The sequence below is a fragment of the Pelophylax lessonae genome, assembly GCF_965119305.1.
Source record: "Pelophylax lessonae genome assembly, chromosome: 7".
In the NCBI taxonomy this organism is placed as follows: Eukaryota; Metazoa; Chordata; class Amphibia; order Anura; family Ranidae; genus Pelophylax; species Pelophylax lessonae.
The window spans coordinates 153,325,807-153,352,110 of record NC_138774.1 but is presented as its reverse complement, the minus strand read 5'-3'; the positions used below and the strand labels follow the sequence as shown (position 1 = coordinate 153,352,110).

The following is a 26,304-nucleotide window of genomic DNA, read 5'->3' as shown; positions in this document are numbered from 1 at the left end:
ACTGTAGTAATGTCACTGGTACCCCCAAAAGTGTCAAAAATGTCAGTCAAGGGTCCGATCTGTCCGCTGCAATGTCGTAGTCCAGCAAAAAAAAAAAAAAAAAAATAAAACTAACAAATCTTTCCCTTAGTAAACGCAATAACTTTTGCGCAAACCAATCAAAATAAGTTTTGCGATTTTTTTTTTTACCAAACATATGTAGCAGAAAACAAATTGGCCTAAAATGTAAAAAAAATGTGATTTTTAAATTTTTTGGGGGGGGGGAATTTCATATAAAAAAAAATGTGAAAATATTATTTTTGCAAAATTGTCGCTCTGTTTATAGCGCATGATAAAAAAAAAAAAAAAAAAAAAAAAAAAAAACGCACAGGTGATCAAATACCACCAAAAGAAAGCTCTGTTTGTGGGGAAAAAAAAAAAAAAAAAAACGTCAATTTAATTTGGGTATAGCATAGCACGACCGCGCAATTGTCCGTTAAAGTCACGCAGTGCCGAATCGCAAAATAGGCCCTGGTCAGGAAGGGGGTAAAATCTTCCGGGGCTTAAGTGGTTAATAGACCTGAGGGAGAGCGACTGATCCAGCAGAACAAGTGACATCTCAATGAAGGGGAGTAAGGTCCTTTGTGCTTTATTTTGGATTTAGGAAAAGAGGCTTTAAAGCAGTACTTAAAGCGGAGTTCCACCCAAAAGTGGAACTTCCGCTTTAGGGAGTCCTGACCCCCCGACATGCCACATTTGGCATGTCATTTTTTGGGGGGGGGGAGCGGGTACCTAGTTTTGACAGGTACCCGCTCCCACTTCCGCTCGGAGCGCCGCGGCGCCCTGAGCGGAAGTTCTCCTCTCCCCCTCCCTCCCTGCAATCTTCTGGGACACGTCAGAGGTCCCAGAAGATTGCCGGCCAATCACGCATGCGCAGTGGGTACCCAGCTGTGAAGCCGCAAACTGTAACAGCCGGGTGCCCACAGCAGTGATGCCGGCGCCGAGGGAGAGGATCGAGGCTTCCGGACCGTTGGACAGGTGAGTAAATGGCTGGAACTCCGCTTTAATCAACTGATTTAACCAACTTCTAAAACCGTTACCTTCCAGATAGGCCATGATGGATATCTTTGCTTGTGCACTCAACCAAACTGCCAAACCATCAAATGGCTGGTGTCACAGCGGATCACATGTGCCGCACCACGGCAACGGCAGATCAAACAGTCTAATACAGACACTTCCTTGGCTGAAAAAGGGGAGGGTTTAGTTCCGCAATATAAACATTGTTGCGGCTTTGAAGTAGTTTGCCGGCATTATGGCTGAAGCGATCCTTCCTCGCCCGCCAGTGTTTCTCTGAGTTTCCGGCCAGCTAGCCCAAGAAATGATTTGATGGTGCAGCTGGCTAGTCCCAGAGGTGATCAAAGAGTAGATCCTCTTTGATCACATCTATGGCCTTGAAGGACGGGAGCGACGTCATGACATCACTTCTGGCCCAAGCTGTTAAAAAAGGTAAAAGGAGAGATTGAGTTTTTTTTTACCCCAGATCTCTCCACTGCAATAGGAATAAAAGGGATAAAAAAAAAAAAAAAAAAAAAAAAATGTAAGGGACAGTGAATGTTCGAGTGCGAGCAATAATTCTAGCGCTAGACCTCTAACTCTAAACATGTAACCACTAAAAGGCTTTTAAAACATTGCCTATGGAGATTTTTCAGTACTGTAGTTTGTCCCCATTCCACGAGTGTGCGCAATTTTAAAGAGGGACATGTTAGATATCCATTTACTTGGCTTAACATCTTTCACATTTTACAGAAGAAAAATTTAGGTAAATATTGGGGGGTTTTTTCCCAAAATATTGCATCTGCAAAACTGTTGTGCAAATACAGTGAGACATAAATAACTGCAACGATTGCCATTTTATTCCCTGGTCTCGGCAAAAAAAAACAAAATGTTTGTGGGTTCCAAGTAATATTCTAAAAAAAAAAAAAAACTGGATTTATACTTGAAAACAAAAGATGCCAAAAAAAGTCTGGTCTTAAAGTGGTTAAAGTTTGAAATTGAAAGATTAAAGCCAATTGTTTTGCCACCAGAATTTGACAAATTCCCCCAATCACGTAACTCTGGCTTCTGATTGAGACTACAAGAGACCGCTGTCAGGAAACAAGTCACTGCTGGAGTGTGAGTGGACAGGAAGTGTCTGCAAAGAGGCTGCAGGTGATCAGCAGTGCTGACATTCATCATAGGAGAAATATAAAATGTAATGCATTTCAACTAAACAATTATAATTGTTAACATCTCACAGTACTTTCTCAAACAGTCATTTAGCCAGAGGGTATTCAGAAATAATGCAAATCTGTACAAGGAGGCAAGTCTTCACATGAGGGTCTGAGTGTGTGTAATCCGTCACTAACATGATGATCTTTAGGCTCGGTTCCCGCAAACACCCGCAGTTGAATCGCACTGCTCTTGTGAGGCTGCCATTCATTCTGAATGGCACCCCCACGCATCTCAGTGCAATCACGGGTGCAACAACCACAGGGAAACCACATAGTAAAAGACACCATGTGTCTTCCTTACAGTTGTGTTTTAAAAAGGTGCATGTACCCTTTTTTGTGCATAGCAGCCCATTTAAAAGAATCGGCTGCCACGCCCAAGCAAACTCAGGAGGTGCAGCCCCAGGCTAGTGTCAACCGCGCCGTAAAGTCTCTCTCTTTCTATTAAAATAAACATATTCTACTTACCTGCTCTGTGCAGTGGTTTTGCCCAGCTCCTCCTCTTCGCAGGTCCATGACTGGAGCTTTTGGCTCCTCCCTGTTGAGTATCCCCATAGCAAGCAGCTTGCTATGGGGGCACTCAAGTCAAGCTGCAGCTCCGTGTGTGCATTCAGACACGGAGCTGCCGTTTAGCTCTACCAACTCTCTCTCTCTCATGATTGGCCAACGGTGTTTGAATGACAGCAGCGGGACTTTAGATCCACTTTAAGCTCTTAATCAAAAAGATATTGCAGCTTACTAATCCTTAGATGTGGTGGCTGCCTTGGTTTTTTTAGGCTTCTTTCTGTTTTCACCTTGTGATCAGTAACACACCTCCTGTATGACAGTGCCCATGCTCTGGCTGAAGAAGCAAAGAGGACACATGTGGACAGCAGCATTGTCAGTCTGGGGGGAGGGGAGTGTTCGATGTACTGGCAGATTTGCATACAGTAACAAAATTGAAGATAAATGCTAGGTAACGTTTTTTGAGTCGTTACAGCGACATCTTTGATATAAGGTTTTATATAAATAAGAACTGATCATTGTAATCACCCCCTGCCAGTGTTAAAGCAGAGCTCCACTAGTCTGCCTCCTCCGCTGCCATAGTTGGAACCTTTTGGATGGGAATCTGGTATGTGGGGGATCGGGAAGATAGCTGGTATCCTCCGTTCCCCTTCAGCCTGCCCAATCAGAGTGCAGCGTGTTTTGTGCAGTAGGGAACAGGCTGTTAGTGGAGATGGCGGCACTAATAGATGGTTAAAAATCAGCTCGGATGAAGAAACCGCTGGATTTCTGGACAGGCAAGTGTCCTAACATTGAAAGTCAGCGGCTCCAGGACTTAATTGTTTCTTACGGTTTGTCTCATCCCTGTAACTGCAAGAGCTTTTCTGTTGACTGACTGACTGGTTAGATCACCAGATGAAAATAGAAGTAATGTAGTCATCACATCTAAGAACTGGGTGTAATAGTGATAGAATTCCTCACTGCTGCCCCAGAGGAGATGAACTAAGGAGTCCAGTGAGGTTAATGTAGTGCCCCGGATGGACAAACCTGTCATCACACTGCAGTAACCCATAGCAACCAGAGAAGTTAGTGTCCCCTATAGGTCTACGACACGGGATCCTAATCCGCCCTTGTGATGAGCAGAGCGCTCCCCTCCCCCCCTGGAGCCGGCACTTACTATGGGTCATTGGTGAAGCGAGGTGTGCGGGGCGGCTGGTAGCCATACAGGTGGCAATAGAGAACGTCGAAGCAGAAGCAGCACATCTCGGCGGAGACCACCATCTTGCGGGAGCCTGGACTTAAGCTTGAGCCGCAGCCCGGAGAGAGAGTCCCGCAGCCCGGGGATAGGCTGTTCCCACAAGCCAGGCCGTTCACCCGGCTACTTCCGCCGGGCCCGCTCCCGGAGCCTCCGAGGCCCAGCTCCGCCCCGCGGCACTGGCTCTCCCCACTGCAGTGCGGGCCGTTCGGGCCCCCGGAGCCAGACGGCGGAGAGCTGGACAGTTTCTGCTTCTTCACCCCGCAGCAGCCCGCCGCCATCTTGGAACAGTCTCCCACGCACCGCTTCCGACCCATGCTCCGGGCGTCCTCCTCCTGTGCGTGGTGACGTCGGAACGTCCGGTCTTCGTAGCTCCGCCCAGTCCCGTCAGTCAGACAGATGCTCGTCCCGCCTACTGCCTCTTACAACTGCTTGATTGGCAGGCTGAGGGAAGTTCTGGTCACGCCCCCTCCTCGTCCTGTGGCTGGATGACGGACAGGCGGGTAGACCCTGCAGAAGGAGACACAGAGGGGGAAGGGCTGTCAGTGCAAACAGCTGGCATAGACAGAAATGGATCTGTGTGGGGAGAGATATCACACCTGTAACATGTCATACACAGGGGAGGGGGAGGGGGACATCACCATATACACATTCATACTGAGCTTTAACTATGGAAGAGAACTGCCATACAAAACTTTATTCATTCTGAGACAAGTCTCCTTACAATTCTGTGTTATTATCTCAGCATTGTTAATGGGAAGTTTAATTATGACATCAGCAGACACAGATGTGGTATGTAATGGTGTGCATCCCATCCCCCGCAGGCGTCTGTCTGCTAAAAATCTTCCCTTTCTCCTCCATAGGATACAGCCCTGAGCGGAGCTCCTCCTGCACTGTGATAGGTAAAGCAGTATTCAGGTCCAAACCTGAAACGCCCCTGCCAGGAGGATTTTTATAACAGAAAAGACCGTAGTAGTCTATTTTGTCATACATGCCTCTCATAGCTAGCCTTAATGTGATCTGAGCCATGCATGTGCAGCTCACATTTACAGCAACCACTCAGTGCCATGAGGCAGCGACTCCGGCATGCATTCACAGGTGTGACATCATGGTGGCCAGAGAGAGCGAAGCTGGAAGACCGGGAGAAGATGGAGTAATGACAGCGCAGCACTGGAGGCCTTGTCTGACAGGACAAATTCTAAGAGTTTAATAGACCAATGCCATTTGACAGTTAAAAATCACATGACAAGCTGCACCCTACCTTCAACAATGTAACCGTCCAAATCATTTTTTCGACTTGCATTGCCTTCTGTTTGAAAGTCGCAATTAAATTGCCATTTCAAATCACAATGGGGTTGATTTACTAAAACTGCAGAGTGCAAACACCGGTGCAGCTCTGCATAGAAACCAATCAGCTTCCACATTTTTTTGTCAAAGCTTCAGGCTCGGCTCACATTGATGTGACAGAGGATCCGACTTGTGAGACCCCAAGGTGGATGAGATGTGAGACTTCAATATTTCCCTATGAGAGCTGTCTTAACTGATACTACACAAGTCTGTCCAACTTTAGAAAAGGTTTCTGCATTACTTTGGTCTGACTTTCATACAACTTCAGTGCCACAAAGTGTGAAAATTCACATCAAAGTCGGACTCCAAGGTTCCACTGAAAATCGCGTGACTTTGGAGTTGGGCTAGTGGGAACCAAGCCTAAGGCCCCTTTCACACAGGCGGACCGTTCAGATCCGCCTGTCCGTGTTTTTGGCGGATCTGAACAGTCCCCCCATGCATTCCTATGGGGCATCGGATGTCAGCGGAGACATGTCCGCTGACATCCGACCCGATCCGTCAAATCTGGATGGATGGAAACCCTATTTTCCATCCGTCCATCGGATCGGATGAGAACGGACCGACGGTCCGTTCCCATCCGATTTCCCCCATAGAGATGCATGGGGAACTGACAGCTGTGTCTCCGCACACAGCACGGAGACACAGCTGTCCTCCTGCTGCTCAGCGGGGGATCGGCGGCTCGATCCCCCGCTGAGAAAAACGGACTCCGTCCAACGGACGGAGTGTGTGAAAGGAGCCTAAAGCTGGATACACACTTAACAAATATCTTTAGATTTTTTAAACTTACCAAAAATCATAAAATATGAGGTCAGACCTAAACACTTTCAATTTGTATGCAATCAGACAGGCCCTTTGACTACATAGTTGAAGGTCAATCTAATGGGCCATACACACTATAAGATTTTCTGAAGACTTTTTCCTTCAGATTTACCAAAACCAATATGAGGTCAAACCTAAACACTTTCAATTTGTATGCAATCTGGCAGGCCCTTGCACTACATAGAAAAGGTAAATCTGAAGGAAATCTAACCACAAAAGTTGGATAGTGTGTATCCAGCTTAAAGGAAATCTGCGAACAAAAGTTGTAAAGTGTGTATCCAGCTTAAAGCTGGATACACACTATCCAACTTTTGTGGTTAGATTTCCTTCAGATTTACCTTTTCTATGTAGTGCAAGGACCTGCCAGATTGCTTACAAATTGAAAGTGTTTAGGTTTGACCTCATATTATATGGTTTTGGTAAGTCTAAAGGAAAAAGTCTTCAGAAAATCTTATAGTGTGTATAGCCCATAAGGCTCCTTTCACACACTCCGTCCGTTTTTCTCAGCGGGGGGTCAAGCCGCCGATCCCCCGCTGAGCAGGAGGATGACAGCTGTGTCTCCGCGCTGTGTGCGGAGACACAGCTGTCAATTCCCCATGCATCTCTATGGGGGAAATCGGATGGGAACGGACCATCGGTCCGTTCTCATCCAATCCGCTGGACGGTTGGAAAATAGGGTTTCCATCTGTCCAGATTTGACGGATCGGATGACATGTCTCCGCTGACATCCGATGCCCCATAGGAATGCATGGGGGGACTGTTCAGATCCGCCAAAAAACTGACAGGCGGATCTGAACGGTCCACCTGTGTGAAAGGGGCCTAATGGGCCATCCACACTATACAATTGTCTTTAGATATTTTCCTTGAGATTTACCAAAACCATATAATAGGAGGTCAAATCTAAACAATTTTAATTAGTATGCAATCAGACAGGCCCTTGCATTACATAGTTGAAGGTAAATCTAAAGGAAATCTAACAACAAAAGTTGTATAGTGTGTATCCAGCTTAATAGACTTGATTCGCATCTAAACATTTTGCTTTTGAGCGTTTCTGCAGTGCTTTTTGCTGTACTCTCTGTGTTTTTTTAACATGCGATTTGCCTCAATTCGCATTTTGCATTTATAATGCTTTTTGTTTTGCAAAATTTGTTGTTGGGCAGATTTAAATTTAAATGGAAATCGCAGCAAAATTGCGGTAAAAAATACACTACATGCTTTTCTGCAGCTTCCTAATTGAAGTCTATTGAACCAAAAAAGCACAGTTTTGCATTTAAAAAAGTCCTGGACCCTTTCCAAAAAAGCAGAGGCATAAAAATGCATTAATGTGAATGTGTTCCAAAGGATCCTATGTTAAAAAAATGTCCTGCATTTCTGCAAAAAGCATGAAAAAACACATTAGTATGAATGGAGTCTAATGCCTCGTACACACGCAACGATTGTTGGCCATGAATTTTCGGCCAATGTCCGATCGGCCGATTGTTGGCTTGTTAGTATGATGCTTCCGACAATTGACTGCGACTTTTCGGCCAAACAAAATCTGGTGTGCAGGCTATAAAATTTTTGTTGGCCGTCAACAGAACGGCCAATTTTCCGTCAGTCAGTACAGATTTCAGCAGACAAAAATCAGATGAGCAAGACTGGGCATGCTCAGAGAAGAAAAAACACACGGAAAGTAAACCATCACATGACATCACTTCTGAAGTTGGTTGTTGTTGGCCGAGAAAATTTGTGTGCAGTCTAGAGCACATTTCAACCAACACAACAACACTGGACAAAAGACGGCCGATCGGTCGGCCGATAATCGTTGCGTGTGTACAAGGCATTATTGAACAAGCTGATGTTAGAAGCTGATCTGCTGCAGCTGTGCTTGGTAGCCAATTTTGAAGTCTCCAGTGTTAAGCTGGATACACACTATCCAACTTTTGTGGTTAGATTTCCTTTAGATTTACCTTTACTATGTAGTGCAAGGGCCTGCCAGATTGCATACAAATTGAAAGTGTTTAGGTTTGACCTCATATTATATGGTTTTGGTAAGTCTAAAGGAAAAAGTCTTCAGAAAATATTATAGTGTGTATGGCCCATTATGGGCCATACACACTATAAGATTGTCTTTAGATTTTTTCCTTAAGATTTACCAAAACCATATAATATGTGATCAAACTTAAACACTTTCAACTTGTAAGCAATCTGGCAGGCCCTTGCACTACATAGTAAAGGTAAATCTAAAGGAAATCTAACAACAAATGTTGTATAGTGTGTATCCAGCTCTAGATTGGGTTCACACTAGCGGCTGCCAAGGCTCACAGCAAGGGTCCAGTGCATCCCTGTTCTCCGTATTCGGTCCAAATATTTGCCTAAATTCAGCCCTAAAATGGACCAGAAGATGCACCGGACCCTTTTACAGTGTGGACCGGGGCCACCCCGGAGCTGTGTGAACCGGCTGCATTGAAAGCCAGTTACATTCTCCTGTCCTGCGAATTAGATGTGGGGAAACCTGCATCCATTTTGTATAAGTGTGAACCCAGTCTTAGTAAATCAAACCTTTTAATCTGTGGCTTTCAAATCACGCTGAAATAGTTCAAAGCCACACTGCTGTGAACCTGGGCTAAAGCTGAACTCAAGGTGTGGATATTTTTGCATAGTTACACTGGTCCAGCTTGGTCCAATATACATGCGCATATCTCATATGAGGGGCAAGTGAATAATCACTGTAGTAGTCGGTGGTACTTCAACAAAGACAAAGGGGTTGATTTACTAAAACTGGAGATGGCAAAATCTGGTGCAGCCCTGCATAGAAACCAATCAGCTTCCATTTTTTTTTTTTTGTCAAAGCTTAATTTGACAAGCTGAAGGTTGAAGCTGATTGGCTACCATACACAGCGTTACTAGATTTTGCACTCTCCAGTTTTAGTAAATAAACTCCAAAACATTCTCTGATTGGGCAAGGTGAAGATCAACCTCATCCAATCGGAGAATGTCTTTTATTAAAGAAATTGTAAAGTCAGAAGTTTTTTTTTTTTTTTTTTTATCTAAACGCATTCTATGCATTAGGATAAAAATCTTCTGGGTGTAGCAGCCTCCCCAGCACCCCCTAATTCTTGAAGTGAAAAAAACTAGTGCACTATCTAAAACAAATTGAAAACAAATAACACAACAACAAATGTTTTGGTAGTGAGAATTCACAATGAAAAAAACACAGGAAAAAACAGTGATATTGAATGCAAACATACATAATCAATCACCTGCTACTCCTGCAAATATTACTCTTCAAATGCACAAAATAAACGTGACATATGTGATGTGTGAGTACCGTACAAATATCAAAGCAATGAAACAATGTCATGTGAAAAGAAGGACATTCAAATTTCCATCACTGAAAAAGTCCCAAATAAAAGCTGTGACTAATTAAAAATCAGTCCCGAATATGTGAACAAAAACTGGAAAGGTGCCATTCAAAAACTCCTCTGAGTGCTGCATGCATTACAAGCGTGCTCAATGGTAGATTAAATGGCCGCTTACCAGACACCAGCGGTCAGAAGACATATAGGAATGCTCCACTGAGCGAACTTAATCTGAGTCACCCTGTCAGACAGGGACTCTCAGCCTGGAACGCTGCTTTAATGGCTTTATTGTGCTTTTGTGTTTTCAAGCACAGTTTCAACCGGGGAACATTTTCATTTTCAGAAAATGTTCCCCGGTTGAAACTGTGTTTGAAACCACAAAAGCACAATAAAGCCATTAAAGCAGAGTTTGAGGCCGAGAGTCCCTGTCTGACAGGGAAGGTGACACAGATTGAGTTCACTCAGTGGAGCATTCCTATATGTCTTCTGACCGCTGGTGTCTGGTAAGCAGTCATTTAACCACTTTACGACTGCCCACCGCAGATATACTGCGGAAGGGAGCCGCTCCTGGGCAAAGTGACGTAGGTATACGTCACTCGCCCTCAAGAGGCTAGGGGGAAAGCTCGTCAGCGGGGAAGCCAATGTGTGTGTCAGGAGGCTCCGATTGCCGCCTGACACCGGCGATCCTTCCCCACTGAGGGAGAAGGACAGGCAGCACTGAGGGAGAAGCCCCCCCCCCCACAGTTAGAATCACTCCCCTAGGCTCACATTTAACCCCCTGATAACCCATAACGTTAAACCTTTCCCCGCCAGTGTCATTATTACAGTAACAGTGCATATTTTTAGCACTGATTACTGTAGTAATGTCACTGGTCCCCCCAAAAGTGTCAAACATATCAGTCAGGGGTCCGATCTGTACGCTGCAATGTCGCAGTCCCGCAAAAAATAGCATATTGCCGCCATTACTAGTAAAAACATAAAAAAAAAAACAATAAAAATTACATAAATCTTTCCCGTACTTAGTAGACACGATAACTTTTGCGCAAACCAATCAAAATACGCTTATTGCAATTTTTTTTTTACCAAAAATATGTAGCAGAAAACAAATTGGCCTAAAATGTTAAAAAATTTAGATTTTTACATTTTTTTTGAGAATGTCATATAGCAAAATGTGAAAAATTTATACCGATATATATATATTTTTTTTTTAATTGTCGCTCTTTTTTTGTTTATAGCGCCACACAACAGCTGGAGAGTGTGTGCCCAGTGAGGAGGAGTGAGGGACTCCCTGGCATCCGTTTATGAGTCGCTCTGACCACCTTTTGGAAACTTCGGGTGATCCAGCTACCTTTGGGGATTTCCAGTGTAACCAGCCTGTATAACCCATTTGCTATAAGGTAAATTGGGTCCATACCCTCCGGTGAGCGCATTCACTGTTCTTCTTTGGTGTGGGGATTTTCTTCACCGTTTACCGTCACCTATAAACTTGGATGTTTTGCTTTCCTCACTAGGAACTCACCTTTATGAACTTTTTGTTCTCATTTCAATAATTTTTATATATATGTATATATATAATTTGACACTGTTTTTCTCAGCGCTGCACTTATTTTTGTATTTTGGTTTACTCAACGTTTGTCAGTTGATGTACTAGCAGCTTTTCAGTTATTTTAAGTTAGCGCAGTTTAATATCCTCTATTTTCACTTCTTTACACATGGCATTGTTTCATTTCTTGGATATTTGTACGGTACTCACAGATGACATACGTTTATTTTGTTTAATTGTAGTGTAATATTTGCAGGAGTATCAGATCATGGGGTATGTATGTTTGCATTCAATATCACTGTTTTTTTCCTGTGATTTTTCATTGTGAATTCTCTCTACCAAAACATTTGTTGTTGTGTTATTTGTTTTCAATTTGTTTTAGATAGTGCACTATTTTTTTTTTCACTTCATTTAAGGCCCCGTTCACACTGGGGCGATCCGACTTTCCAGGGCGACCTCCGAGGTTGCGGTGCGAGCAGCGTGCCGCGACCTCGGAGCGGCCGGTACGGACTTCATAACATTGAAGTCTATGCAGGTCGCTCCGGGTCGCCCCAAAGAAGCTCCGGACTCTTTTTCTAAGTCGGAGCGACTTGTGTCGCTCCTATTAGAACGGGTCCGCAGCTTCTCTATGGAAGGCGACCTACGGCGACCTGTGAGGCGACCAGGTCACCTCACAGGTCGCCCCAGTGTGAACGGGGACTAAATCTCCTGGTATTCAGGAAATCCTAGGGGCTGCAATCTTTAACCACTTCTGGACCGGAAGATTTTCCCCCTTAATGACCAGGCCATATTTTGCGATTCGGCACTGCGTTACTATAACGGACAATTGCGCAGTCGTGCACTGCTGTACCCAAATAAAATTGATGTCCTTTTTTCCCACAAATAGAGCTTCCTTTTGGTGGTATTTGATCACCTGTGCGATTTTTATTTTTTGCGCTATAAACAAAAAAAGAGCGACAATTCAGAAAAAAAAAAAAATATATATATATTTTTCACTTGCTGCTATTTAACATTCCCCCAAAAAATGTAAAAATCTAATTTTTTTAACATTTTAGGCCAATTTGTTTTCTGCTACATACTTTTGGTTAAAAAAATAGCAATAAGTGTATTTTGATTGGTTTGCGCAAAAGTTATTGCGTCTACTAACTACGGGAAAGATTTATGTCATTTTTATTGTTTTTTTTTTTACTAGTAGTTGCGGAGATCTGCGATGTTTTGCGGGATTGCGGCACACAGATCGGACCCCTGACTGACATTTTTGACACTTTTGGGGAGACCAGTAACATTACTACAGTAATCAGTGCTAAAAATATGCACTGTTACTGTAATAATGACACTGGCAGGGAAGGGGTTAACACAGTAAGTGATCAAGGGGTTAAATGTGTACCTAAGGGAGTGTTTCTAACTGTGGGTGGCGTGGCTTGTGCAATGATCACAGAGACCTGTGTTCCTATATAGAAGGATCACAGGCGCTCTGTGATCATTGCAGAGAGAAGAACGGTCAGCTGTGTTTACAACAGCTGACCATTCTTCTCTCTCAGCGGGAAGCGATCACAGGTGTCAGACGGCAATCTGAGCCGATTGGCATCCCCGCTGCCGAGTGGGGGTGGGAGCGTGCCGGTGGCGGCGTGCGTTTGCCCCCTAGCTTCAGGCCCACGACTGACATATACCTAATTTCGGTTCGGCAGGAGAGCTGCCCGGCCCGGGCGGTCAGGAAGGGGTTAAGATAGGCTAGAGCATCCTTGATTTTTTCAACCCCTAATACTTAGCTGGGCCCCCTCTCTTTCCGTGATGTCCACGAGTTGCTTGGCCATCTGGGACTCTCTCTCCTGATTGGCTGAGACATAGCCACGGCGCCATTGGCTCCCGCAGCTGACAATAAAAGTCAGTTAGCCAATCACGAGAGAGAGGGGGCAGGGCCGAACAGCAGCTCTGTGTCTGAATGGACACATGGAGCTGCAGCTCAGCTCAGGGGCCCCCATAGCAAGCAGCGTGCACTCAGCGGGCACTCAACAGGGGCGTGGGGCCAGGAGCAGCAACCAGGGATGGGAGAAGAGAAGGATCCGGGCTGCCCTGTGCAAAACCAACTGCACAGAGGAGGTAAGTATAACATGTTTGGTATTTTTTTTAAAAAAACTAGACTTTACAATCACTTTAATTGAAAAAATGTGTTCTGTGAATGGTGGCCAAGCAAGCAACCCCCTGTACTCACTATACAGGAGAGCTCAGCATGCAACCTGCAGCAATCACTATAGTAGAGCTGACTGCTATATTGTACTTACATTGACCCAAGCTGGACTAATAAACTATACAATAAAAATCATATCTGGAGTTCATTTTGAATTCATATTACTACTCTTCCACAATCCACTGAGTTATTTTAATAGGCAGAGGAGATCCTGACATTCAACTGCTCCTCCTCCATTCACAGAACATGATGCATTGTGGGAGTGTAGTAATGTAAGCAGTATGAATGGTGGAGAGGGCAGAAGAGGGGGTGTGCACTCGGAACAACTTTTCACAGTACTAACGGCTGCAGTTAAAAGAGAAGTTTGTGAATTTTATCTTTTTAGAAATTATACTCACCTAGGTGGATGCAGGATCGATATGATGCTGCAGCTGTCCCCCGCCGGCTCTAAGACTGAGAACTGAGTGATCAAAACACCGCTGATCGCTCAGTGCTCCATGAGCAGAGAGCCGGTGCCTGTGAGTCACGGACTCTTTGCTCTGCCAACCCACTGCACTTACTGGAGGGGATGGGAGCTGCTGACTCAGGCTCTCAGTGGCTCACTGAGGGGCTGAGTTAGGTGCAAGTCCAAGATCCTAGGTGGGTCACAACCATATGGTCACGATCTTTCTCCAGCCTGGACCGGCTCTGTGATATCAGAGCTGTCTCAGCTGGACGGGCTCTGTGATGTCAGAGCTGCTGTAAAAAAGGTGCCCCATTGTTGGTGTCAGTTGGCAGAATAGTGTCTCGTATCAGTGGAAAGAATTGAGCCCCAAGGGCCAGATAAAGGCAAGCAAGGGGCTGCATCTGGCCCCAGGGCTGCCGTTTGGAGACCACTGCCTTAGAGCTATGGATGCCAGTGGGATGATGTCACTGCTCTAAGGGTTCAGAGCCACAGTCAGGCCTTCACAGATAGAAATGCTCACCACAGCTGTGCAGTCATGTGACTGCTTGGAAGACAATTATTAAAGGGTATTTCCATTGAGATTTCTTACAACCTGTATACAGCAAGTATAAAGGCAGGGTTTAAAACACAGGTTATTTCATCCTTTATTTCTACTTTAAGGTTTTCCTTGACCTCAGTGCTCTTTTGTAAGATCTAAAACATCTACAAAAGGACATTATTACTGGCAGTCAGACACAGTTTACATTTATAAGTGATGATGATGCATTTTTAAAGAAGGCAGCAACTGTATCTTCCATAGGGATAAACGGTATCATATGTAAAGCACATTAAATATGCAATCAGTGAAGAACACATAGGTGTGATTAACTCTATAGGCATCTATTTATCAGTTTATTTTTTCACCTGAAGTGTGAATTCTGGGTGAAAGTTGAGTGACTCTAGGATAAATAAAGCCTTGATAAATAGACTTTCTATGTCCTATGTTGTTAGTGCAATCCTTATACTGCACATTGCTGCGTAGCAGTCACATCAACATAGAACAGATGTAGACTACCCCTCCCACCACCACCACCTTTCAACGTACCCCCCAATAATTGGTAGTGTGGTACTGTACATTATGGTGTGTTGCAATACAGGTTTGTTTTGGTATGTAAGGTGTGTTGGGCTTCCTCCAGAATGCATACCTTACTGAAACAAAAGTGTGAATCTGGCCTAAGAGTTTAATGTATTTTACCCTGTGCCATTAGTTTTTTCATACACTGGTCATAGACATTAGACAATAGTCATATGTTAAAGCATATACAAACCCAAACCCAAAAATGTAATAGATGTGGTAGCTGCATTTGTTTTATTTTTCAGACTAAGAACATTTTCAGAGAGTACAAAAACAAATGCAGTTCCCTTGTTACTTCCCGTGAAATAAAGAGACACCCACAGAAACTCTATTTTTTTTTTAAACTACTAATTCTAACAACTACTACAAAATAGAGCAAACAAAGCAGACATGTTTGTAGTCCAGCCTGTGTGACAATTATGGTCATCTTCATAGATGAGGTGAAGAAGTAACAGTAGCCATCCAGGGATTGGAAATGTTTTTCTCAGGATTTTCAGGTGAAAGTAAAGGCCAAAGGTGTGTAACAATCATGGCTGTCTCCCTAGATACAGTGGAGAAGTAAATGTAGCTATCCAGAACAGGAAATGTTGTTCACGGGACATTACAGGATTTTTCACAGAAAAAAAAGAACACTGATTTAGCTACTAGATCTAAGAACTGGTAAGCTGCAATATATTACATTTTTGTTTTGGGTTTAGATACACTTTAAGGACCTACGCTACTGTAGAGAGATTTTTTTATTTTTTAACAATAACTCTTATGTGCGTGTGTAAGCCCCAGTTCACATTAGTGCGATCACGGATATTGCATGTAATTCGGAACGCACTGCTCCTAAATTACATGCGATCTCATGTGCGGTGCAAATTTCAGCCATACACTTTGTATGGCTGAATTCGCACCGCATCCGCACTAAACTCGCACATGAGGCTTTTTTTTATCCGCAGCAGAATCGGATCGCATAGTGGTTCACACTAGTCCGATTCTGTGCGAACTTGCAGATCGCACTGCGATATGTGATCGCAAATGGGGGTGTCGTTAACTTTTAATTGACACCCCATGCATATCGCATATGGCAGTGTGAACTGCCAGAGGTGCGGATGCGATGCGGGATCACGCTGCATATTCGCAGCGTTCCCGCATCGCACAAATGTGAACCAGCACTAAAGATGACTTACAAGCAGTCATAGAACTGATCCACCTGCTAAGTTTGCTGGTACACAGTAAGAGCCGGTTCACACTGAGGCGATCCGACTTCGGGGGGCGACCTGTGAAGTCGCGTGCACCGCGACTTCGGCGCGACTTGCAGGGACTTCACATAATGGAAGTCTATGCAAGTCGCTCCCAGGTCACCCCAAAGTAGTACAGGACCCTGTACTACTTTGGGGCGACTTGTGTCGGAGCGACTTGTGTTGCTCCTATTAGGGTCCTGTACTACTCAATAGACCACGACCGACCGCGACTTGTCAGGCTGACAAGTCGCCTGACAAGTCACGCTAGTCTGAATGGGCTCTCAATATGAACATGTTACCAGGTTTTGATATTATAAATACAATGTACTGTATTCAATTCATTGCATGTTTACAGTTGTGCTATGAACTTGATGGAAGTAATTATACTTTATTAAAAACAATTAGAAAAAGTTCCCATTTGAAAAGCATTGTAAAACAAAAGTATCTGTATGCAATGTATGACTTTATAATCCCAGTGCACACATTGGTATAATTAAACAAGGTATCCAAGACCTCCCAGAATGATCCCTGTCCCAGTGCTGTCCATTTCCATAGCAATTATCAAGCACCTTTGATCACTACTACAATGGAAAGTGATTAATAAGCATAAAAACAAATTACAATTAAAGCAGAACTACACTGAATATGAGCACCACCAACCAAAATGCTATTTAATTGATTTTTAATATTCAAAGCAAACTCCCCCATCCATCCAGTATCTGCTGAGAAATATTTTTGAAAAACAACTCCCTAGCATTCCTGGCTGCAGTCATCTGCCCTTAGCTCAAGCACTGGTGTCCCCTCCTCCCCTCCTGAAGACATCTGGGATGTATGACATAATTTAGCTAGGCTAGAAACCAGGAAGTAACTATAGAAACATTGAAAAAAAAAGTTTGAAACAAGCAAATATGATATACATTCCAATCTATTTCCTAATACTACCAGCATAAGGATATAAAACATCCAATGTTGAGTTGTTGAGAGAGTGAAATTCCACTTTAATTAACAGACAGAATTTGCTGATTTTACACATTAAAGTAGATTTAGCAGATTAAAAGAATCATTTTGACCAAATGGAAATCTGTAGAAAACAGGAACCCTGTCAAGCAACCTGATATATAGATTTCAGTTTTCGCACCAATTCTATTGCCCAATGGTGATAAATAACCCCAAATGGATTTTTTTTTTAGATTTTGTTTAATTTTTAATGGAACATCTATTTGAAATTAGGATTAAATGATTCAATTTCATGTATTAACAGCACTAAGCTTTCCAACCCTCCCTGCAACCCTAACATTAAAAATCCTTTATGTACACCTAACCCTTTTTTACATGCTTACCTTTTGGCCTGATGCACACTGGACACGTTGTCTTCTCTCCTAGATGCATTTTCCTCCTGGCAGCAGTTTGACGCTTGTAAACGTGTTTAACAAGTTTACGCGCATCAAGCGCTTGGGCGTTAATTTCATTGGCCAGGATAATCATTTATTCTGGCCATTAAAAAAATTGATGCTAAAGTGCTAAACATGCCTAACATTAATATGAGTCTCAAAACTTTTAGATGCGTTTACACCCGTCAATCTTTTTTTTCTGCCATACCACTGCTGTTCCTGGACGTGTTAGTAGGGAGTTTTTTTCTTCCTCTAAACAACTACGCGTGCATGGACACATAGGTGTTTATTTACTAAAGGAAAATCCACTGTGCACTACAAGTGCACTGCAGTCGCTGTAGATCTGAGGGGAAAATAAAAAAAAACAGCATTTTTGCTTGCACATGATTGGATGACAGAAATCAGCAGATCTTCCCCTCAGATCTACAATGACTGCACTTTAAAGTGCACTTGCAGTGCACAGTGGATTTACCTTTAGTAAATCAACCCCATAGGCTAACATGCAGGCGGGGGGGGGGGGGGGGGGCAGATGTCCCTACCGGCCACAGTAAAAAGTCCAGTGTGCATGAGACCTTTCTGTGCCAGGGTCCTTTATGCCAAACCCAATCCTATGCCAAAATCTCAAGAGTTGTTTGTAAAATGACCCAAATGTTAACTGTGAACTAAAAATGTTTTTAGCGGACAAAAAATACTTTCTATAGCCCACTTCCTAAATTAATGTAGACACTACATTACACCTTACATAATATAACTTTCGTCCTTTCAGTGCTGGCTGTTACCCTTTGGTTCAATATGTCCTTGTCAGCTTTTTTCTAAATACTAAACAGCACTCTTTCATACGTTCATTAATCATTACTGATGTGATTTGACCTCCATTAAAGAGAACAAGAAGGACAATGAATTTTACATCATATCTGAGTTGATTTGACGCTCATCCTACTTACAGTTGACATTTAAATAACATTTCCAGGGACTCCTAACGTATAGGATAAAGCTGAAATAAAAAGATGGGAAGGGGGGGATATAAAAGGTAAGGGGGGTTTAATCACATGCTACTGAGAAATTTAAGGTTTTGTTGGTTGCACTAAAGTAAATTAGCCCTGTCTCTGTGTAAGCAATAAATCTCCAAGGCCAGAACAAACAGTGCCTTATTGTAACACACAATATATGCACATTTTATGGTGCATTAGTGTAATGCATAACAACACAAGAAACATACAGTAGTGTGGTGTGTTGTAGTGGCATTCCTACCAAAAAGCATATCACAGTGTTCATGGGTACATAGGTGAACCATTGGTGCAATGTGATGCTCTGTGATACAAAGAAATGGTGCTGCTGCTTTATAACCTGTGTTGTAATGCATTGTCCTCCCATTCAACTTGAATTAGCTGCCTTACTATAATGCATGTCAATCAATACCCTAAATATCACACGTTAACATGCGTATGTAGTGCCGCAGACATGTGTGAAGCCAGCATCTTATTGATGACATTAGCCCAGTGGGAATAGTCATACTATGATTATTTGTATTTTAAGTGAATGAATTATGCAAGCAAGTCAAATAAGAAGAATTTACACATCATTCAATTCGTCATAGTTCAGGACTGAGTTATGATCTATGTGAAGAACTAGCTTGTCTATGTGATTATGTAAAAAGGGGACATTTTACTGTAGATGTCTCATCACAGGAATTAAAAAAAGGGGAATGGAAGTTCTCCAATTTACTTTCCCATACTAGAACTAATAGAAGGTTTCTGAGACACATTAATGCTAATTGTAGAGTCAAACCTAGCTCAACTTATGTACAAAAAGCAGCCAGTAGATGTTTCCAGGTATGCCAGTCAGCATTGTTCTTGCCATATATTTTCAAATAGCCACTTGAGGGAGTATTGATCATACTTAAGCCCCGTACACACGCGTCGATAGTTGGCCGTGAATCTTCGGCCAACGTCCGATCGGCCGATTTTCGGCTTGTTAGTATGATGCTTTCCCGACAACCGACTCCAACTTTTCGGCCGAAAAAAATCTGGTGTGCAGACTATAAAATTTTTGTTGGCCGTCAACACAACGGCCGATTTTCCGTCAGTCAGTACAGATTTCGGTAGAGAAAAATCTGATGAGCAAGACTGGGCATGCTCAGAGAAGAAAAAACACACGGAAAGTAAACCATCACATGACATCACTTCTGAAGTAGATTTTTGTTGGCCGAGAAAATTTGTGTGCAGTCTAGGCACATTTCAACCAACACAACAACACTCTGGACAAAAGTCGGATGATCGGTCGGCCGATAATCGTTGCGTGTGTACGAGGCATAAATCTGAGAGGAAATTCATGCTTCAGGTGAATTTGATAAAGCAGTAGTATATAAAGCACCTGCATAACCAGAATTAAATGATAACAGCAGTTTACTGCAAATTAAAATGTATCAAATGCCAAAAACAAAAATGTATTCTATATTGAAGTATACTGGTTCCTAAAGATTCTGGCTGCATTTATTTTTTTTTTATCAGAAATGTTTTTAATTTATTTTCACCTGCTGATTCAGCCAGTAACATGCCTCCTCTCTTGGGGTGTCTCCACTTTACGGAGGAGAAATGCAGCCAGTCATGGACAGCTGTGTAGTCAGTCAAGAGAGAGGGTAGTGTTAGATGCACTAGCAGATTTAGGCCCCTTTCACACAGGCTTTCCGATCAGGTCTGTCTGTCAGTTTTTCAGGCGGACCTGATCGGATGCTCCATGCATCCCTATGGGGCAGCGGATGTCAGAGGTGACATGTCCGCTGACACCCGCTGCTATCCGATCCTGTCTGTAAAATGCAGACAGATGGAAACCCTATTTTTCATCCGTCTGGAGGATCGGATCAGATAGGATTGGATGAAACTAGACAGGCGGTCTGTTTTCATCTGATCTCCCATAGAGGAGAGCGGGCTCTGACAGGCCCGTCTCTGCAAAGTAAGCGGAGACAGACCTGTCATCCGCCTGCTCAGGGGGGATTGGCGGATTGATTCCCTGCTGAGCAAAACAGAGTCCAGGGGTTGGAAAGACCGTGTGAAAGGACCCTGTGATGGACTTGACTAACAAATTACAGCTAACACTTTCTAAGCAGTTACAGCAATACGTTTTCCCCTCTTGCGATAAAGCTTTTACATTAAAAATAAAAGTTAATGTATAACTAAAGGCAAAACTTTTTTTTTTCTTTGGACAGAGTGGAGGTGGATTAAAACACTGGTCAGTTTTTTTTATATCTCTGTCCCAGTTAGGGAGATTCACCCTTCCCATTTATCCTGTTTACCATTATCATTAAAAGTGTAAATAAAAAAAAAAATCACAAATTTTGGGCTGTCCCCAGAAAAGTAATAGAGGTGAAATCTTCCAATGGGGTTACTAGTTCTGGTAACTTAGGGGTCTCCAGGGAATTTCCTTAATTTGCAGGAGTTTTCTTCTCACTTCATGTTTTGCCAATGAGACAGGAAGTGAAGTGAAATCTCCCCAATGGGACACAGATGGCAAAAAGTAAACTGACAGGGGTTATGGCCCTCACTTACTAAAAGGTTTTGCCTATAATTCTACTTTAATCATTCTTAGCACCACTGTCAGTGTAAAAGTGGTTTTGCACAGAGCAGTTCTGGCTCCACCTCTTCGCAGAGTGCCCCAATGAGAAGCTGCTACTTATGGGGCACTCATAAAGGCTTGATCCCGAGCCACACTGCCTGCGTCTATAGACACAAACAGCACAGGTCAACCTCATTAACTGCTCCCTTGTCACAGAATTTGATTGACAGCAAGTTGTCAATGGTTCTCACTGCTCTCAATCTTCCCTGTAAGAGGGAGAGTGCTACTGCTCTTGGGCACAGCTCTGGATCGAGATTGGGTTTGTGTAAGTTTAAGGGAGGGCTGGGGAGGAATCATGTGCACAATAATGTAATAAAGAAACGTAAGCCTTTAGATTTTACACAGCGGGTGCCGCCGATCGTTCGGGAGGCAGGAAGAACAGCAGCGTGCCTTTGTAAACAAGGCAGACCGCCGTTCTGTGAGAGGGGAATGTACTGATCCTGTGTTTCTGTAAGCAGGAACCTGGATCTTTACCTTCCCCCAGTCAAAGCACCCCCCTCCCACACAGTTAGAAGGCTCTCCCTAGGAACACATTTAACCCTTCGATCGCCCCTGCCAGTGTCATTAGTACAGTGACAGTGCATATTTTTTTAGCACTGAATTCTGTAATAGTGTCACTGGTCCCCATAAGTGTCAGTTAGGTGCCCAATTTGTCTGCCGCAATATTACAGTCCCGCTATAAGTCACTGATCACCGCCATTACTAGTAAAAGAAAATCCCATAGTTTCTAGATGCTATAACTTTTGCGCAAACCAATCAATATACACTTACTGGGATTTTTGTTTTTACCAAAAATATGTAGCAGAATACACATTGGCCTAAATTGATGAAGAAATGTGATTTTTTACATTTTTTATTGGGTAGCTTTATAGCAAAAAGTCAAAAATATTGTTTATTTTTTTTTCAAAAAATAAAAAACCCAGAGGTTCAAAAAATAAAAAACCCAGAGGTGATCAAATACCACCAAAAAAAAGCTCTATTTGTGGGAAAAAAAGGAGATACATTTAAGTTGGGTACAGCATCGCACGACTGCGCAATTGTCAGGTAAAGTAACACAGTAATGGCCCAGTCATGAAGGGGGGTAAACCTTCCAAGGTGGAAGTGGTTGAATGGTTTGTATCAACACTCAAACTGCTTACTGCTGCTGGACAGTTTGGCCTGTTAAAAGAAGTAGAAAAAAAATAACAGACTTACTGATAGGATCAACAGGTAAAAATAAAGTAGAAAAGAAAACAAAAGCAGCACAACAGGTAAGGAATGGTACTCTGCAATATATAACATTTTTACTTTTGGGTTTAGAAACACTATAATTCTAATTGCCCCTTCCCCACCTTTTCTGTAACTGGGAAATAAAACCCATTATACATGTTTTGTTTTCCTACAAATGATGCAAGTATAGCAAAATACCTGTTGGTCCTTCCAGAAATCCAGGTGAATCATAAGTTTCTTTAAATTGTGCTTCTGCTGCACTGAAATCTCAGAAAGTTTGATTAGCCTGTGCAGTTCATATCTGTGGTAGACATGTGCAATTCGTTTCATTCTGAATTGAAATTCAGAAAAAAATGTTATTACATTTTTTGTTATTCAGAAATTTGGATATATCCAAAGTTTTGAATTACAATAGTAACACGTTTAAATGAATTTGAAACAACAAAACAAAGTTTGGCCAAAATTTTATTTGAATCACATCCAATCTGAGTTCAAATCAAATTCAAAAATGAATTTGAATTCAAAATCAAATTAGAAAACAAGAACCTAATAAAATAGAATAGGAAATAAAGGCATAGAACAGAAAATAATAGAAATAAAAAGAAAGATAAGAACAGAATAGAAATTAAAAGAAAATAATAGAATAGAAAATAATAGAAAAGTATAGAATGGAATAGAAAAAATTTGAGTAAAACAGATCAAAATAGAATATAAAAGAATATAATAAAATAGAATAGAAAAAAAACAATAGAATAGAATAAATCAGAAAGAATATACTGAAAGAAAGAATACATTTTAATTTGAGTAGAATATATTAGAATAGAATAGAAAAGAATAGAATAGAAAAAAACAATAGAATAGAATTCAATGGAATAGAATAAAAAAGAAAGACTATAACCATCTTCTGAAATTGGAATTTCAAATAAAATAAAATAAAATTTGAATAGAATAGATTAGAAAAGAATATAATAAAAAAGAATTAAAAATAATAGCATGAAATTAAGAAAATAGAATAGAAAAGAATAGAACAGAAAAAATAGACTAGAATAGAACAGAATAAAATAGAATTTAACCGTTTTCCAAAATTCGAATTTGAATAGAATATATTAGAATAGAATAAAAAATAATAGAAAAAAATAGACTAGAAAAAAAAAAGAGAATACATAGAAATTAATAGAATAAAACAGAAAGAATATAACCGTTTTCGGAAATTAAAATTTAAAATAGAATAAACTTAAATAGAATATATTAGAATACAAAAGAACAGAATGGAATAGAATAGAAAAAACAATAGAATATAATTGAATAGAATAGAATTGAGTGGAAATAAAATAGAACATAACCATATTCTGAAATTCGAATTTTGAATAGAATACATTTTAATTCCAATAGAATAGATTAAAATAGAATAAAAAAAAAAAGAATAGAATGGAAAATAGGAGAATAGAATAGAAAAGAATATAATATATTAGAAAAAACAATAGAATAGAATAAAATATAATATAACCGTCTTCCAAAATTCGAACAGGATATATTTGAATGCTAATAGAATAGATTAGAATAGAACAGAAAATAATAGACTAGAAAATAAGAGAATAGAAAATTAGAATAGAAAAAAAAACAATAAAACAAAATAAAATAGAAAGAGTATAACCGTCTTCAGAATTTCAAATAGGATAAATTACAATTCAAACTGTAAAGGAAGTAGGCCTTAGATATAACTGCTTTTTTAGCCATTATGGTGCAAACCTGTGTCATAACCTCCCAGGGACTTTAAATAGCTAAAACAAGCAAGCTAAGAAAGTTTTTTGACTTGGCTATCTATGAACATGTGGTTTATCTTGTACAATACTTGTTATGACATACCATACTTGGCAATCTAAAGTATCTCACAAAAGTGAGTACACCCCTCACATTTTTGTAAATATTTTATTATATCTTTTCATGTGACAACACTGAAGAAATGACACTTTGCTACAATGTAAAGTAGTGAGTGTACAGCTTGTATACCAGTGTAAATTTACTGTCCCCTAAAAATAACTCAACACGCAACCATTAATGTCTAAACCGCTGGCAACAAAAGTGAGTACACCCCTAAGTGAAAATGTCCAAATTGGGCACAAAGTGTCAATATTTTGTGTGGCCACCATTATTTTCCAGCACTGCCTTAACCCTCTTGGACATGGAGTTCACCAGAGCTTCACAGGTTGCCACTGGAGTCCTCTTCCACTCCTCCATGATGACATCACGTAGCTGGTGGATGTTAGAGATCTTGCGCTCCTCCGCCTTCCGTTTGTGGATGCCCCATAGATGCTCAATAGGGTTTAGGTCTGGAGACAAGCTGGGCCAGTCTATCACCTTTACCTTCAGCTTCTTTAGCAAGGCAGTGGTTGTCTTGGAGGTGTGTTTGGGGTCGTTATCATGTTGGAATACTGCCCTGCGGCCCAGTCTCCAAAGGGAGGGGATCATGCTCTGCTTCAGTATGTCACAGTACAGGTTGACATTCATGGTTCCCTCAATGAACTGTAGCTCCCTAATGCACTCATTGCAGCCCCAGACTATGACACTCCCACCACCATGCTTGACTGTAGGCAAGACACACTTGTCTTTGTACTCCTCACCTGGTTGCCGCCATACACACTTGGCACCATCTGAACCAAATAAGTTTATCTTGGTATAATCAGACCACAGGACATGGTTCCAGTAATCCATGTCCTTAATCTGTGGAAAGAACTGAAAACTGCTGTTTACAAACGCTCTCCATCCAACCTCACTGAGCTCGAGCTGTTTTGCAAGGAGGAATGGGCAAAAATTTCAGTCTCTCGATGTGCAAAACTGATAGAGACATACCCCAAGCTGCTTACAGCTGTAATCGCAGCAAAAGGTGGCGCTACAAAGTATTAACTTAAGGGGGGTGAATAATTTTGCACGCCCAATTTTTCAGTTTTTTATTTGTTAACAAAGTTTGAAATATCCAATAAATTTCGTTCCACTTCATGATTGTGTCCCACTTGTTGTTGATTCTTCACAAAAAAAAATAGTTTTATATTAATAATAATAATAATATCTTTATGTTTGAAGCCTGAAAGGTTGCAAAGTTCAAGGGGGCCGAATACTTTCGCAAGGCACTGTATGTTAATATTTACCAAAAGTTGAGAGGTGTACTAACTTTTGTAGGATACTGTATCCCAAATCAGTCATGCTAACAAAACTGCTAATATTTGTAAACATTGTCAACCAATCAGATCTGTGCCTAATACAGTATATAACAGCCCTGTAAAATTACAAAGGGGGGGGGGGGGGGCTCCTCCTAGAGAGAGGCTTACTACACGTGTAGCTGAATAAACGTATTTTTGTTCACCGTGAGGGCTCTTTCACACGGCCGCTCCGCTTGTCCGCAAATCATCCTATTTTTTTGCGGATGATTTGCGGACATAATGTAAGTCAATGGCATTGCGGATGTCAGCGGAATACCATCCGCTGACATCTGATTTTCTTCCTTTCAGTTCTGTTCCGTTTTTTGGAACGGAACAGAACCCCATTTTTCCTCCGTTAAAAAAACGGAAAAGGAAGCAAAATCGGATGTCAGCGGTGTCATCCGCTGACATCCGCATAGCCCATAGACTTACATTATGTCCGCATATCATCCGCAAACGGATGGGATGATATGCGGACACACGGAGCGGATGACACAAGTGTCATCCGCTCCGTGAAAAAAAAAAGTCCCGCAGTGGATAAGAACAGCGGAGCGGCCGTGTGAAAGAGCCCTGAGGGTGAGTGGTTTTGACTAAATTCCATAACAGTTTTGAATTAGAAAATGAATAAACGAAAGGAAACAAATTACTAGAACAAAATAAACAAATTTAACTAAATGAAAATATTTAAATAACGAATCAAAACAAAACACATTTTTTTGTTCTGCACATGTCTAATCTGTGGACTACAAAACAGTAAGGCTCCGTTCACATCTAGGCGTTTTGGGGCGTTTTTGGGGCGTTTTTCTGCTCTAGGATCAGCTCTCAAAACGCCCAACAAGACAAATCCTATTCATTTCAATGGCCCCTGTTCACATCTGAGCGTTT

The 26,304-nt window shown here is 41.7% G+C and overlaps 1 protein-coding gene across 2 annotated transcripts in view; it reads right to left on the bottom strand.

Moving 5' to 3' along the window:
- Positions 1-26,304, bottom strand: part of AMMECR1 (AMMECR nuclear protein 1) — a 276,134-nt gene that overhangs the window by 166,357 nt on the left and 83,473 nt on the right. For both annotated transcript variants that reach the window (XM_082262925.1, XM_082262926.1), the window contains exon 2: positions 3,907-4,494. In XM_082262925.1, coding sequence (XP_082119051.1) covers positions 3,907-4,301 — 395 coding nt within the window. In that variant the 5' untranslated portion in view covers positions 4,302-4,494. The remainder of the gene's footprint in view (positions 1-3,906; positions 4,495-26,304) is intronic.